General features: G+C 63.0%; 3 protein-coding genes across 9 annotated transcripts in view; 1 reads left to right on the top strand and 2 right to left on the bottom strand.

Annotated features, from left to right (window-relative positions):
- The window catches only part of AXIN1 (axin 1), an 85,424-nt gene extending 80,042 nt beyond the window's left edge, over positions 1-5,382 (top strand). For 4 of the 6 annotated variants that reach the window (XM_027750876.2, XM_027750878.2, XM_027750877.2 and 1 more), the window contains 2 exons: positions 2,644-2,814; positions 3,574-3,700. In XM_027750876.2, coding sequence (XP_027606677.1) covers positions 2,644-2,814; positions 3,574-3,700 — 298 coding nt within the window. Of the gene's footprint in view, positions 1-2,643; positions 2,815-3,573 lie in introns of all 6 variants that reach the window. The other 2 variants (XM_027750880.2, XM_039389554.1) reach the window with 2 other exon arrangements.
- A 626-nt stretch (positions 5,383-6,008) lies between these two features.
- Positions 6,009-9,524, bottom strand: PDIA2 (protein disulfide isomerase family A member 2). The gene is made up of 11 exons (XM_027750894.2): positions 9,125-9,524; positions 8,498-8,704; positions 8,073-8,206; positions 7,857-7,994; positions 7,667-7,783; positions 7,465-7,590; positions 7,193-7,387; positions 6,750-6,870; positions 6,442-6,623; positions 6,261-6,347; positions 6,009-6,115 (listed from the first exon to the last, which is right to left on the bottom strand). Exons 1-11 carry the CDS (start codon positions 9,357-9,359, stop codon positions 6,035-6,037), a joined length of 1,623 nt encoding a protein of 540 aa, XP_027606695.1. The 5' UTR covers positions 9,360-9,524; the 3' UTR covers positions 6,009-6,034.
- A 94-nt stretch (positions 9,525-9,618) lies between these two features.
- Positions 9,619-13,947, bottom strand: ARHGDIG (Rho GDP dissociation inhibitor gamma). Of its 2 annotated transcripts, XM_027750938.2 has the most exons (6): positions 13,642-13,947; positions 12,405-12,590; positions 11,337-11,420; positions 11,181-11,257; positions 10,246-10,309; positions 9,619-10,152 (listed from the first exon to the last, which is right to left on the bottom strand). In XM_027750938.2, the coding sequence occupies exons 1-6, from the start codon at positions 13,712-13,714 to the stop codon at positions 9,953-9,955; spliced, it is 684 nt and encodes a 227-aa protein (XP_027606739.1). In that variant the 5' UTR covers positions 13,715-13,947; the 3' UTR covers positions 9,619-9,952. The 2 variants fall into 2 exon arrangements, with proteins under 2 accessions (XP_027606739.1, XP_027606738.1); XM_027750937.2 differs by lacking the exon at positions 13,642-13,947 and having other exon boundaries at positions 12,405-13,571.
- Positions 13,948-14,753: the final 806 nt, after the last annotated feature.

The following is a 14,753-nucleotide window of genomic DNA, read 5'->3' as shown; positions in this document are numbered from 1 at the left end:
CCCAGCAACAGGAGGTGATTCCAGGAGGGGCAGGGCAGTGGTACCTGTTTCTGGTCACACTGCCACCCAGGAGATGGGTGCAGGTGGAAGATTTAATGAAGCAGGGCTTGGAGATGGTCTGGTGGCCTTTATGTGCAAGGTCTCAGGAGATGTCTTGGCAATGACGAAAGTGGAGACGGTTGTGTTGCCTCATTCTCCTGAGAGGAGCTCCTGGAAAATTACATTTTCAGTGATTCCATATTCATCAGCTCTGCTTTAGCCTGCTAGAGGTCTGTGGCTGCGGTTTGGGATGTGTGTCAGCTCTGCTGATAGAATTAAAGCAACAAGAAAAGCTTCTCTAGGCACACTGGTTATAAAAGGAAGACCAGGGAAAATGTGGACCCTCTCTGGAAGGAAATGGGAGAGCTGGCTACATGGGGCATGCAGAAGGTATTTTTTTGGCTTGGTCTTTCTTGCCTTGGTCTTCACTGGCGAGTGCTCCAGGCACAGCACCCGAGTCACAGCAGGCAAAGGCAGGGACTGGGAGAACAAAGAACCACCTCAGTAGGAGATCAGTTTTGAGACCATGTAAGGAACCTGAAGGTGGGACCTGATGAGATCCACCACAGATCTGAGGGCACTGGGGGATGAAGTGTCTTAGCCACTATCCATTGTATTAGAGAAGTCACAGCATAAGTTTCCATTGACTGGAAAAGGGGAAACATGGTTCCTATTTTTAAAACGGGGAAAAGGAAGGCTTGGCAGACTAAAGGCAAGTCTGTCTCTTCTCTGTGCCTGGCAAGATCATGGAGCAGCCCACTTCTGGGCATCATTTCAGGCATTATTTTGGGGCACATCTCTGCTCTGGAAAGAGCTGGAGCCGGGCTGAGCACGTTCAGAAACGGCCTTTCGGGTGTGAAGTGCATGGCAGGAGGAAGGAGGCTCCCAGTCACTGGCACGGTCCCCTCTTGCTTCTGCCACGGCAGAGCTCAGGGATGTCCTGTCCTCTCCACCTCCCCAGGCAAGGGAGAACAGCAGCCCTGAGGAACCAGCTTTGCTGCCTGTGCCAGGCACTTCACTGTGTCCCCAGGTCCCCAGGCACACATCTCTTAGTCATGACTTGTCTCTAGCAGGATTAAGAGAAGCTTAGGGACTTTGAGGTTTTCCAAACCCCTTCAATTAACTTCTGGCTCACAGGGTTCACAGAATTTGCCTGAATTTATGACCCATTTTCCCTTTAAATGCTTTGTATTTTTTTTTCCAAGGATGACTCAATTCCTTAATGTTTTTCTAGCTAAAGGGCATCCTGTGCTTTGATACAGGGATGGGAGAGGCTCCGAGAGCTCTGCTGGCACCAGGAGCAGACCCTTTCCTCCCAGGACGCTGCATCTTCTCCAAAGGTCTCGCAGGCAGAGCAGGCACCCGGAAGGTTGTTCAGTTGAACTTCAGACCTCTCATGCCTGTAGGAGGAGTTGAAAAAGCTCTGTCTGGTGTTGGTTTGCAGTGCCAGTGTTTATGTGGGCACGCCATGAAAAGGTGCTCTGCCCGCCAGCCAGTGTTTAAAGGTTAAGGTCAGAGTCATTTCCAAAACTGCGATTACCTCATGTGCTTGGCAAATTCTGTTTCTTTACAGCAACTTTCCAGTCATGTAAATACAAAATCATCTTTTTTTATCCAGCGTGCTTTTAAAATAATTTTTTTTTTTTTAAAGCTGCCAAATGTGCTTTATGTGCCTTTGAAAGGGAAGGCTGCCTCTGGCTCAGACCACGCATGCCAAGGTACCAATTTGTGTAGGCTGCTCCAATGTTTGTGCAGCGTCCTCGGCACCCCAGATGAAAGGCTCTGCAGAAGGGCAAAGTACCCTGAGTTTTGTTTTTGCCGCCTTTGTCTGTCTCTGAAAATGGGGTGAGGGCTGGGCTGATGGTTTTGGTCTAGTGATGGCGCCACGTAGCTGAACCCCGATGTGTGGGCTGGAAACAGAGACCAGACCAGCATTCTCAGAGCAGGAAAAACACAGGAGGTATAAAGTCACTGAGGTTTTGGGGATGGCAGCTGCCTTGGCACCCTGCTGGGAGCTCCATCCCCTCTGACCTCGTCTGCACTGGGAGAGGTGTCCGGGGGAGCCGTGGGGCAGCCCTGTCTGCAGATGTAGCTCAGTGGAAAGCCATGCTGAGCTGTTTTGGCCATGGTGGCAATAATCCCGAGCACTCTGAGCAGTGTCTGCATGATCATGTCCTGCAGGATGACGCTCCAGCCCTGCATGGGTGCGCACCAGGAGCGTGGTGAGATGGTGATGATGGGTGACCTGGGCCTGCTGCCACGGGCCTGGGGTGCTCTGCCTGGCCCAGAGCTTACCAGTGACTCCCCAAACCATGCTATGAGCAGGGCGATGCCCTCTCAAAACCTGAGGACAGGTTTCTTCAGGATTGAGCTAGAACCGTGTCCTGGGCGCCATCCAGCCTTCCCAAGTGCTGTTTGCTCCTTCACCAGCCCCAGTGTTCAGCTGGATGCCGAGAGAGGCTGGTGGTGGGAGCAAGGCATGCTCAGGGACTGCACTGCACTTCCTGCAGCCCATCTGGCAGGACCTGACCCACACCTCTCCCAACACGATGGTGCTGAGCACTGTGGGCTGATACTCAGCAGGTCCCTTGTGTCTGTCCCCAGCAGGTTGAAGCCCCAGAAGAGGCCGGGCAGCGGCGCGTCCCAGCCGTGCGAGAACATCGTGGTCGCTTATTACTTCTGTGGAGAGCCCATCCCCTACCGCACCCTGGTCAAGGGGCGCGTGGTCACCCTGGGACAGTTCAAGGAGCTGCTGACCAAGAAAGGGAACTACAGGTAAGGGCTGCTCCCCACCTGTGGCGTGGTGCCAGCAACTGCCAGCGATCCCCGGCAGATGCCACTGTGGTGTTGCCCCCACCAAGGTGAAGGAGCTCGGTGGAGGTCGGTCAGGAGGGCTCCCTCTCGGAATGCTGTGGCGGGGATGTGGCTGCTGAAGAGGCAGGTTACAGGGATGAGGGAGGTCGGGTTTTATAGCAGAAACGTCCTGCATCATGGTTTGCAGCTCCAGCAGAAGCTGCTGAGCTGCCCTGCGGTGTCCTGGGCTGGTAAGCAGCAGCATCAGCCAATGCTCAGTGATGCTGTGGGGACCCTCTGATTTCAGAGCTGTTTTGGCTCCTCCCAGAGTTTATTTTGGTGAGGACAGGGAGATTGGGTCCTGCCAGAGTCCCAAAGCAGCCAAGTGAGAGGCATGTAGCTCTCCAAGTTGTCCCTTCCAAGTAGGAGTGGCCATGGAAAAACCTGCCTAGAAATGCTCCACCAACACAGGTGCCTCGGCCACTATTTTTAGGAGAGGTGTGAACGGACTTGGATTCAGGGCTGGAGCTCCTGACTGTGCTAGCATGGATCCTGACCACTGTGTGTGCTCACTGGGTGAGGGCAGGGGCGTTTGCCTCCAGGTCTGGGGGAGCAGCTTCCCATGCACCACGAGCTCAGGGCCATGGAAGGGCTGTACCCAGGTTTGAGGACCGTGATGCCCCAAGACCATTCAGCTCCATTTTTTTTTCCCTCTCCCCCACCATGTTCCTCTTTTTGCAGGTATTACTTTAAGAAGGTGAGTGACGAGTTCGACTGTGGTGTGGTCTTCGAGGAGGTGCGGGAGGACGACACCATCCTGCCCATCTTCGAGGAGAAGATCATTGGGAAGGTGGAGAAGATTGACTAAGGCTCCAGGGCAGCCGAGGCGTGAGGACAGGACTGTGAAGGACTCTGGGACCGGAGGAGAAGGCCTGGGGCAGACACTGGTGGTGCTGCTGCCACGGGCACCGGGCGAGCCCAGGGCGGAGAGCGGCAGCCCCGCTCTCCAGCACGGACCTGGGCAAGCTCCAGGATGCCAGTGGATGCCGTTTCACCCCATGAACCTGCCAGTGGGAGCCTGGGCTCCCTCTCCATACCGAATATAAGTGTAATGTAGCATTGTACAGTGCATTAGAAAGTGTAATATGACCTTGTTTACTAAAGCTGCATATTTTTGATATATTGTAATAAAAGGAAAATATTTCCAATGTCACAGTGCTCTTATGTAAATGTAAAACATACAGGTACTGCAGAACTCGCCCAAAGTGTACAGCCATCCGTCAGGCTCCGGCTGCTCCGTGCTTTCCCGGCACCCTGCCCCGTTCTCCCGGCGTGGATGGCTCTGGAGCACCGTGGGGCAGAGCAGCTGTCACCCCACGTGGAAGGGTCCCAAGGGGCTGTGAAGATTTTTGAGCCACTTGGAAGGAGTCAGTCTCTGGCCTCCTTGGCAGGCTCAGCTGCTGGATATGGTTGGATGGGTCTTTTTTTTTTCCTCCTGAGCTTCCTTGCGACCGAGTAAATCCCCAAGGGATAAAAGGGTCAGTGCTCCCTGCAGAGCAAGGACCAGCTGGGAGCTGGGGTGGCAGGCTGGGTGCTGGCATCCCATGGCCTGCATGCTCATGTGTGTATCCCCTGTGTGCCCCTGGAGAAGGTGCTGGCACCCATGTGCCTGGTGCAGATGCACCCAGACCCCTGGGCCAAGCTCTGGCATTGGGCAGGGAACTCTTTAGGAGAACCATAATAGGGAGGGAACTGTGAGACACTAAAGCTGAGGACAAAACACCTTTTTTTATGAGTCCTGCATCTTTTGTCTGCTTCTGTGTCTCAGGGGAGGCAGCAGGAGGGCACTGCACCAGGGGGGTTATTGATGCCAGTTTGTGAGGCTCACATAGGGCCAGATCACCCACTTGGCAGAAGTGGGTGACCCAGAACCCTGGGAAGCCTCCTGGGCTTACTCAGTTGCAAGGAAGCCTGGGCTGTGCCGGTGCTCCCACCACCCTGCCTGTCCCCAGCCCGGGCCCTGCTGCTCCAGCATGGCTGCGACTGTGCCAGCTCCTTCAGAGACCAGCCCTTGCCCACCCACAGAAACGGGAGTGGCCCCAAAGCCGGGGCTTTCCACATCAGTGCTCGCCCTGCCCAGCACTGCTCTCAGCCACAGCAGTGTTGGGGCTGCCGGGCACCCCGTGGCACCGCGCCGGGACGCGACTCAGCCTGTTGTTTATGTCACCGAGTGCCTTTAAAACACGGTCCTGGGACTTGCCTAAAATGCTACGTGAGGTCCATCAAAATCTGCAGATGTTTTCAGCCCGGGAACAGCGTTTCAAGGGGGTTTGCTCCCTGTTTTTTGAAGTTCTGATGGTGGTGTGTCTGGTGAGGTTGTTAACGTGCCCGGGATTTCCGTCTCCCCCTTTTTTCTCGGGGGTCCCTGTAAATATGTACAGCGGCCGCGCAGCCCCGGCGACGTTTCCTCTGCATTCTCATGTGCTGACTTGTACAATGATCTTTTCAAAGGTACTTGGATAAAATGAAATAAAACCCCACGTCCCACTGCCTGCTGCTTTCTTCCTTCCCCGCGGAGCTATTCCCGGGCCCCCGGCAGCCTCTGGGATGGACAGAGGATGGCACAGGTCTGGCGAAGGGTCTGGGCACACGGTGGGGCTGGGGCTGCTCTGGGCTTCCTGGAAGGGTGGCTGGGCGGGTCCTGGCCCCAGGGGACCAACATGTTGCCCCTGGAGGAATAGCCCAGGGGAGAGGGGATGGTGCTGGCGTTTGGAGGGGATGCTGGGGGTCCCAGAAGCTGAGCCAGACTTGAGGGGAGCATGTGACAGCAGCTCCTGGGGCTGGTGGGTCATGAAGGAGAGACCCTGGCTGGTCCCCCATCACCTGAACCCCAGCAGCCCAGCACGAGGGCCAGCATGGAGAGTGCTGGGCTGCCCCCACAGCCCTGTCCTTGGCCAGCCTGTCTCACCGTGGGGCTGCCAGGATGAGTGTTATGGCACAGCTGCCCCAGGGAGGCAGAGGGCCCCTGGCAGCACCCCCTCCTGGGGGGCCCAGGGCCAAGCAGTAGTGGGGGGCCTGCCCATTGTCAGCCCTGCTGTGCCCCCAAGACACGTGGATGCTCCCCGAGACATGGAGCCGCAAACAGACCAGAGCCCACATGGTTTCCAGGTGGTTTATATCACGTGCCTGAGCAGGACAGGGCTCACAGCTCATCCCGGGTTTCATCTGTCCCCAGCACACTTGGATCCTCCTTGCCTGTGCTGTTCCCAGGGGTCTTGGTCACCTGGAAAAGGCAACAGTGAGGCATGGATGGACACACAGTCCCTGCCTGCCCCTGTCCCCATCACCATCCCACAGGATCCCTCCCCTTGCCCAGCAGGGGCTGGGGGCTGCCCTGGGGTGTGGGGGGGGTCCCTGACCTCACTCACCACAGGAGGCTCCACGGGCAGCACCCCCCCATTTTCCAGGAACTTGGAGAAAGTTTCCACATCTCGGGTGCTCTTGTACTCAACCATCTGGAGCCATGGGATGGGAGGGTGATAAGGGGTGACCCCATTCCCCGTGTGCTGGCAGAGCTGGGGTGACCCCAGGGGTGCTCCCCCCACGTACCTTCCTGCCTGGCCCTGCGGGGAAGTAGTGCAGGGTGGGGAAGCCGTGGATGGTGATGTTCTCCAGCTCGTTGGCCGTGGCATCCATCTCGGCGATGACGATGTCCTCGTGGTCCTTGTAGCGCTCGCCCAGCTCCTCCCAGGCGGGTGCCATGGCCTGGCAGTGGGAGCACCACGGAGCGTCTGCGGGACAGGCACGGTGCCAGGGGATGGACTGGGGGACTGGGGCTCTGCTGCAACCCCCAGGTGAGGGTCTGTGACAGGGCTGGGGGCTGCTGTGGAGGGGCTGAGCCCAGCCCTGGCACTTACAGAACTTGACAAAGACGTTCTTGGTCTCATCGAACGCCACCTGCTCGAAGGTCTTCCCCACCAGGACTTTGACGGGCCGCGTGTCCCAGTCCTCGGGGGGCTCTGCACTCAGCAGGTGGGGCTGTGGGGACAGTCGGGGCAGCCACAGCTGGGCTGGGCAGTGCCAGGGCCCCAAGGGGCACAGTGCGGGCAGGGGCAGGGGTGTCCCAGCACACAGCCAGGGGTGCACTTGTGCTGCCTGTTGGACCACATCTGCCCTTCCGCTGCCATCCCAGCTCTGTGTGTCTCCACATCAGCAGTCTCCTGCCTCCTTTCCCCTACCAACCCCCCACATCCTCAAGCCTGGCAGCAGAAGGATCAGCGAGCAGGGGGTGTTCACCAGCCCACCACTCACCACGGGGAAGAATCCTCAGGTGCTGGCTGGCACCTGCTGCCTCCCTCACCTTCACCTTGCCATCCAGCACCGCCTGGATGAAGGTGCGGATGGCCGTGTCCGAGAAGGAGTCCTGCTCCATCTGGTACTTGCGGTTGTTCTCCATCTTGACGAGGCGCAGGGTGGGGGCGTCGGCGGGGGTCATGCCGAAGAAGGACAGGACGTCGGCGCCGTACCCGTTCACATCCACCACCACGAAGAGCACCTGGGCAGGGATGGGTGACCCTGAGGATGGGGTGCCCCACAGCCACCCCCCTTGTCCCTGCCATGAGACCACCTCACCTCGCCCCGGAAGGTGCCGGCAGCTGCCTTGAAGCCGTCCTGCAGGGACAGCTGCTCCGATGATGACTTGTTGAGGAAGAGCAGCATGTGATGGGGGATCTTGGCACCGAAGATCTGGTTGGATGTCTGAGGAGGAGGAGAAGGGTGAGGGCAGGGGGCTATGGCACTCACAGGCAGAGATGGGGATGGACACGGGCTGTACCTCATTGTTGAACTCTGTCACCAGCCTCAGGCTGTGGACGCGGAGCAGCCGCGTGAGCTCATCTGTGTCCAGCCCCCGCGCCGGGTCCACGGGGAAGTTTGTCTGTCTCTCATCAAACTGCCGGGGCAGGGGCCAGTGAGGGCTGGGATGGGGACCAAGATGGCCCCACCACCCTCTGCCACCCCCTCACCTTCTTGAAGAGACAGATGGTGTCGGCCGACAGCCCGTAGGCCTGGAAGAGCTCGGCCGCCTCCGCCACACCAAAGTGCATGTCCACCATCTCAGCAGCCACATCATAGAACGCCTGGGCTGCCTGGCCCTTCAGGTCCTGCGCAGTCCCCACATCAGTGCCACAGCCATGGCCATGGCTGCGGCCCCAGTGCGGCCCCCACCCGCCCCAGCCCACCTTGAAGAAGCCAATGACCACCAAGTCCTGGGAGCTGGCGAAGGCGTTGGCGGTGTCGGTGTCGTGCAGCAGCGTGGCACTGGGGCCGGCCCGGCGCTGCATCCAGCGCACAATGCCCCGCGTGTCCATGAGTCCTGCCATGCCGAGCAGAGCCAGTGCTGTCACCCTGACACCCCTCACCAGGCTGCCACCCCTCACCAGGCTGCCACCAGCCTTGGCCACCTGCCACCACCACCATGGCACTGCCTGGCATCACCCACCTCACGCACCATCACCACACTGTCACCAGCCCGCTGTCACCATGCTGCACAGCCCACCAGGACATTGCCACCCCTCTCACCATCACCACCCTGCCACCCTCCCCAGCCCCGTGGCAGTGTCCCCTTGTTTGGTGCCACGGCCACCGCGCGGTGCCACAGCCCTACCGGTGTAGGGGAGGGGGTGGGTGCGGTTGCCATTGCGGAAGAGCTTGAGCGTGGGGTAGGAGGTGATGTTGAACTCGTTGGCCAGGGCTGTCTGTGCCGTGGCATCCACCTTGCCCAGCCGTGCTGGACTGGACTCGTTCCTCAGCTCGGTGGCCGCCTGGGTGTAGGCGGGGGCCAACTGCTGGCAGTGCCCACACCACGGTGCATCTGCAGGCAGGGGATGGCGTTGGCAGTGGGGACAGCTTTGGAGTGTCCCCTGTCCCCAGGGTGGGTTTGTAATGGCTGCATGAGCCTATTGGGCCCCAGTTCATGTGCCTGTTCCAGGTCCCATGTCCCCCACCCCCACCATGTGTCCCTGTCCTGTGTGCCATACCCCTGCTGCTTGTTCCCCAGCCCATGCCTCTGCCAGTGTCCCTGCTCCATGTCTCTGTCCCCATCCCATGCCCTGTCACGTGTCCTGTGCTTCTGCCCCTCTGGCCACAGCCTTGCCTGCCTGTCCCCCCCTCCACCCCAATGCCCATTTGTCTGTTCTGCCCACACTCACAGCTACGGCCAGTATCCCCTGCCCATATTCCCTGCCCAACATCTGCCCCTGCCCACACCCCTGCCCACAGTGGGGACACTCACAGAACTCCACCAGCAGCAGCTGGTGCTCGCTCAAGGCACGGGCAAAGTTGTGCTCATGGAGCACCAGGACATTGTCCTCCTCTTTGATCTCGTCTGAGAGCACTTCATCCTCTTCCTTCTCCCCTTCCTCCTCTGCCACCACCTCCTCATCCTTCTCCTCGTCCCCCAGCGCAGGGCCCAGCCAGGCCAGCGACAGCACCAGCAGCCAAACCAGCCTGGACCTGCAGCCCCGCATGGTGCCGGTGCAGAAGACGTTTTCCAGGGGGCAGGACGCAGATAAGAGCCCTGGGGCGGGAGGTGCCGGTCCCCTGGGGCTCGTGGCCCTCCGCTACTGGCTGCCCAGCACGGCCGATAAGGCAGCGGGACCAGGTGGCTGTTTTCCAGCCACTCGTCAGCGCAGGGAGACCTGGCCCTGCCAGTGGGATGGGGACAGGGACAGGGGGAGACAGGAAGCAGGGGGACGGGCAGAGGTGACGGGGGCACAGACACACCAGTAAGAGACCAGTCTGTAGGGTTTAATGGCGATGGAAGAGCACAGCCTGCGACCGGGCGGGTACCGGGCACGGCACCACCACGGCGGGGTCACAGCCCCGGCCCCAGCAATGGGGACGCTGTGAGGACCAGGCGGGCGTTGAGATTTAAAAAAAAAGAGCAATTAAAAATAACTTTGGTTGCGAAGACCACGACCACGGGCGCCCACTCGCTAAGGGACCCCCCTCAACCCTTGACGCGACTGGGGCAAGCGCGGCGGTGCCGGCGAGGGGTCCCCCGGGATGGCGGCACCGCGACCCCGAGCTGGCGGGAAGAACCGGGGTGCGGAGGGGGGGGTCAGTCCTCCCAGTCCTTCTTTATGCAGAGCCCCCACTCCCAGGAGAGGTGCTCCGTCTTGTCGTCGTCGGTGACGAGGGAGCGGACGCGGTAGGAGCCCCGTGCCAGCCATCCCCGCGGCGCCTCCTCCGCCGGCGTCACCACCTCGTACTCCTCGGCCCGCGGCGCGTAGCTGCCCACCATGAAGACGTCGCGATCCACTGGGCGAGAAGGGGAGAGGAGGGACGGGTGAGTCGGGCCAGGATGGCACTGCCCCCCCCAGCCCGGCCCCGCAGCCCCCCGGCCCCACTCACCGGGCCGGCCCCGGCGGTAGGTGAGGTGCAGGCACCGCAGCCCGCAGACGATCTCCCTGTTCACCTGCGGGCAGAGAGCAGGGGTGCCACGGGTGCTGCCCCAGAACGTGGGGCCCTCACCACTCTTGGGCATCCATCCTGACATTCACCACTTCCAGGATCCAGCTCCTTGTCAGGACTGGGCACTGAGGAGCATCGGGGGGGGGGGGGGGGGGGAGGGTACCCCCAAGAGGGGCAGGGACTTGGAGGGGGCAGGGATCTCCCCTCAGGAGGGGGCAGGGATCTCCCCTCAGGAGGGGGCAGGGATCTCCCCTCAGGAGGGGCAGGGACCTCCAGGGACCCCTGGGATAGGCAGGGACCCAAATCAGTGGGACCCCTGGGAGGAGCAGGGACTCTGGGCTGGCAGGAACCCTCAAGAGGAGCAAGGACCCACAGGTGGCAGTCACGCTGGGGACAGCAAGGATTCCCAGGGTGGCAGGGACCCAGGAGGGCAGGAAAATCAGGGTGGGTAGAGACCCTCAGAGGGGCACAGACTCTGTGGGTAAGGGGTGGGAAGCAGACACCCCAAGGCAGCAGGGACCCCAAATGGCAGGGACCCTGTGGCAGGCAGGGACCCATGAGCAGCAGGAGGGACCCTGTGGGGCAGGAACATGTGGGAAAAGGGACCTATGGGGAGCAGAGACCCCTTGGGGTAGGGAATCCAGGGTAGGAAGGCAGGGGCCCTGGATAACCAGGATCCTTTGGGGCAGGGACATGTGGGAAAAGGGACCCACGGGGATCGTGGACCTCATGAAGGACCTCATCAGGCAGGGACCCCGGAGTGTGAGGGCAGGGACCCATGGCACAGGGGACCTCTTGGGGCAGGGACCCTGGGGTGTGAGGGCAGCAGGGCTATGCCCAGCCAGCGGGCACAGGGCACCACACCCCCGGCTCACCTTGAAGGACACCTTCACCCTGTAGTCCACCCCTTCCTTCAGCACAAAGGCCCTGCCCCGCAGCCCCTCCAGGTCTCCTGTGTGGGGAGATGGTCCATGAGCCTGATACCCCTTCCTCCTCCTCCTCCTCCTCTCACAGGTGTCCCCGCAGCTCACCTGTCAGGTCCATGGTGATGGGCCCTGGCGCCTGCTCACACATCAGGGTCAGCCTTGTCACCTGCACGTTGGGCACGCTGGCATCTAGGGACAAACAGCAGGGCCCAGGCCTTACCCACCATGCCCAGCCCACTGAAACCTCCACCCCAGTGAGCTGAGGGGCTGCTCATGCCCCTATAACAGCAGGAAGGGCTGCAGTGTCCCTGGTGGGGTGTTAGAACCAGGAGAGCCGGGCAGCCAGGCAGGGCACAGGAGAACAGGGCATCTCAGGTCACCCCAACACTGGCATCAGTGCTGTTGGGGTAAAATCATGTTTAAAGGACCCAGACACGGGTATGTCCCTGGGTGCACCATTCCCTGTCTCAGGAAGAGACAGAGGGAAAGGAGGCAAAGGAGGAGAATGCAGCATGTGCAGCAAAGGCATCCCTTGGAGTGGGGACTGGTCTGAGTTATCCCACCAGCCCAACCTGCACCCCACCAGCCTGCACACCCCCCAGCTTGCACACACACCATCGTGCACCCCTCACACACCCCACTGGTTTGCACGGACCTCCCCCCCAGCCTGCAGCCCCCCCATGCACCCACGGGTGCCCACCGGGGTGGTGGGCCCATGGAGCCCCCCCAGACCAGGCCAGCACCAGGCTGGGGGGCTGCCGTGGGTGCCATGCGGAGCAGGGGACACCGTCTGGGCACCGGTAGCCGTGCTACTCCGGCCCCCCCGCTGCTCGTTCCTCTCCGTCATCGCCATGAATTTCCCGGTTCCCTGTAGCCGTTCCTATGGAAACTGCGGCGGTGATCCCGTAACCAAGGCAACCGGGGTCCCCGGGCACCGGTACCCTGTCGGCAGGGGATGCCGGGGTCTCTGCGCGGGTGGGGGGCACAGGCAGCGCCCACGGGCGGGATGTGTCCTCCCTGCTGGGGATGCCGCGCGGGTGCTGGGCATTCCCGAGCTCCCTGCAGCCACCGAAGCTGCATCACCCAGCCGGGGTGCCGGGCTGTTGGGGTGCCTGGCTGTTGGGGTTCCGGAGTGCCAGGGTGCACATCCCCAGGAGCAGCCCCCAGCCTTACCCACGGCGGCAGGGATGGCACCCAGCAGCGCCTGCTTGTACTTCCGCAGGCTTTCATCCCCTGGGTCCAGCTCCTGGATCTCCCGCAGGCTCTTCTTCTCCGGCGTCTTGTACGCCAGGGCCACGTCGGCATCCTCCTCCTCCTCCTCCAGCGACAGCGTCACCCCCTCCTTGTCAGCCATGATGTCTGCGGGGGACAGGCAGTGGCAGCCCCGGGGACACCCCGGGGGACACCCCCCATGCCCTGACACAAAGGCGCTGGCGGGCGGGGGGGGCTGAGCTGTGACACGCCATGGATGGATGTGGGCAATCCCCGTGGGGCAGACGAGCTGTTCCCCTGCCCGGAGCAGTGGGGACAGCGCCAGGCTCGGTGTCCCCGGGGCCTGGTGGCACAGCTGAGACCAGAGGTGTTGCCGCCGGCTGCATTTCCGCACGGTCATGGAGCAAAACGAGCTGGTGCCTACGTGGTGTGCTTAGTGCAGGGGGTGCCTGCAGACCCTTGCAGCCCACAGACCCCTTCGGTGTCACACAGAGAGGTCCTTTTCACCACCCTACAGCCCCCTCCAACCCTGCTGGGCAGCCACCAGCCCCATCTCCCACCCCAAACCCAAACCACCAGCAGCTGCAGGGCAAAAAGGCATCTCTGGGGGAAACAGTGGCTCCGGTGCTGCCAGGCTGCTGGGGGGCACAAGGGTGGGGGATGTCCCCACAGCCCCCGACTCTCCCTGCCCACTGCATCGCCTGCACTCCTTGTGATTGCAAGCACTGAGCTCCCCAAAGCCTCTAGAACGCCATCCCTGGGGACATGCTGGGGACACAGCATGGGGCAGGGGCCACCGTGCTCAGCCCTGGGGCCACAGGGCTGCAGGTCCCCAGTGCAGCGTCAGTGACCGGGACACAGAGCAGCAGCCCTGCTGCACTTCTGGGCCCCCCACCACGGCTGCCCCCGACTGTCGCGGCAGCGTGTGGGGGCTCCCAGCCCAGGGATGAACCCACGCGAGGGCTGGCCGGCCCCCCACGGGTGGCAGGGCAGGGTGGCATGCGGGGGGTGCCACAGGCAAGAGGACAGCGGGGGGCTCCCCCGTGGGACTCTCCGGTCCCCCCGGGCCCGGGGTGATGCACCTGGTGCCCGGGGGATGCTCACCTGTTGGGGGGACCCGAAGTGATGCTCTCCCGCCCTCCCCGGGGCAATGCCCCCCGCCGCCCCCGGGCGCTGCCCCCCGGCCGCCGCCGCTCACCTCGGTAGCACAGCGCCAGCCAGAGCAGCTCCAGCAGCTGCCCGCCGGCCTCGCACACGTCCAGGCCGAGCATGGCCGGGCCGGGCCGGGCCCGCCGCCCCCGGGGCCAGGCGGGGTGGCCGCTGGCGGGGCCCGGGGCGCGGCTGTGCCGGTGCCGGCGGCTCCTCCCGCCCGCTGCCGCCGCGCTCGGCGGTGCCGCTGCTCCCCCGCGCTCCCCGCTGCGCTCCCCGGCGCTGCCCGGCGCGGCCGGCGGGGCGGCGGCGGCGGCTCCCGCAGACGCGGCGACTCCGCTGCCCGCCCCCGCCCGCCCCCGCCCCTCGGCGGCTCCAGCCCCGCCGCTCGTGGGCGGCGAGACTGCAGTGAGCTCATCGCCGGGCGCGCCCACCCCGCGCTGCCCGCACCCCGCGAGCATCCCGCCTGCTCCCTCAGTGCACTGCCCGCGCCCCGCCGCAACCCGGGAGCATCCTGTTTGTACCCCCAGTGCACCGCCTGCACCCTGCCCGCACCCCGCGAGCATCCTGCCTGTGCCCTCGGTGCGCTGCCCGCACCCCGCCATCATCCTGTTTGTACCCTCAGTGCACTGCCCGCGCCCTCCCGCAACCCGCGACCATCCTGCCTGTACCCTCAGCGCCCTGCCCGCGCCCTGCCCGCACCCTGCCCGCACTGCCCGCATCCTGCGAGCACCGTGTCCACAGCGTTCACCACCTGCCCGCCCTGCCCGCAGCCCTGCACGCCGCCAGCACATTGTCCGCGCTGCCCGCACCCCGCGAGCATCCTGCCCGCGCTCTCGGTGCACTGCCCGCGTCCTGCCCGCACCGCCATCCCAACAGCCGCAGGGATGTGTTTCCCATCTCGCCAGCACCGGGTCAGCCGGGGCACCCCCGGGGCACCGGCACAGACCGGGCCGGCAGAGCCGCAGCGCGGGAGGTGCGCGGGGGTCAGGCCCCGCGGGTCGGGCCGGGGGTTCCACGGGCAGGGCGGGGACCGGTCCCAGGCGTCGGGGACAGGGCTCCGGGTGCGCCCCGGACCGGGGTGCCCGTCGGGGTGCCCGGTGCAGGCGGCGGCAGCCGCGGGGGGGCAGCGGGGCGGGACCGGGCGGGGCCGGGCGGGAC

The sequence above is a fragment of the Pipra filicauda genome, unplaced genomic scaffold (assembly GCF_003945595.2).
Source record: "Pipra filicauda isolate LSUMZ 115617 unplaced genomic scaffold, ASM394559v2 scaffold73_size2923735_pilon, whole genome shotgun sequence".
NCBI lineage: Eukaryota > Metazoa > Chordata > Aves > Passeriformes > Pipridae > Pipra > Pipra filicauda.
Note: the sequence above shows the minus strand (reverse complement) of the source record. Positions and strands in the feature narration are given on the sequence as shown.

Bases quoted from the DNA above. Each gene is read 5' to 3' on its own strand.
- PDIA2 (XM_027750894.2), bottom strand. From the start codon at position 9,359: ATGCGGGGCTGCAGGTCCAGGCTGGTTTGGCTGCTGGTGCTGTCGCTG. The intron at 6,624-6,749 runs GTAAGTGCCAGG...CCTGTCCCGCAG, and splicing joins GAACGTCTTTGTCAAGTTCT to ACGCTCCGTGGTGCTCCCAC. The intron at 6,348-6,441 runs GTACGTGGGGGG...CCATGGCTCCAG, and splicing joins CCGCAGGGCCAGGCAGGAAG to ATGGTTGAGTACAAGAGCAC.
- ARHGDIG (XM_027750937.2), bottom strand. From the start codon at position 12,843: ATGACCGTGCGGAAATGCAGCCGGCGGCAACACCTCTGGTCTCAGCTG. The intron at 10,310-11,180 runs GTGAGCCGGGGG...CTCTGCCCGCAG, and splicing joins GGGTGAAGGTGTCCTTCAAG to GTGAACAGGGAGATCGTCTG. The intron at 10,153-10,245 runs GTGAGTGGGGCC...CTTCTCGCCCAG, and splicing joins CTACCGCCGGGGCCGGCCCG to TGGATCGCGACGTCTTCATG.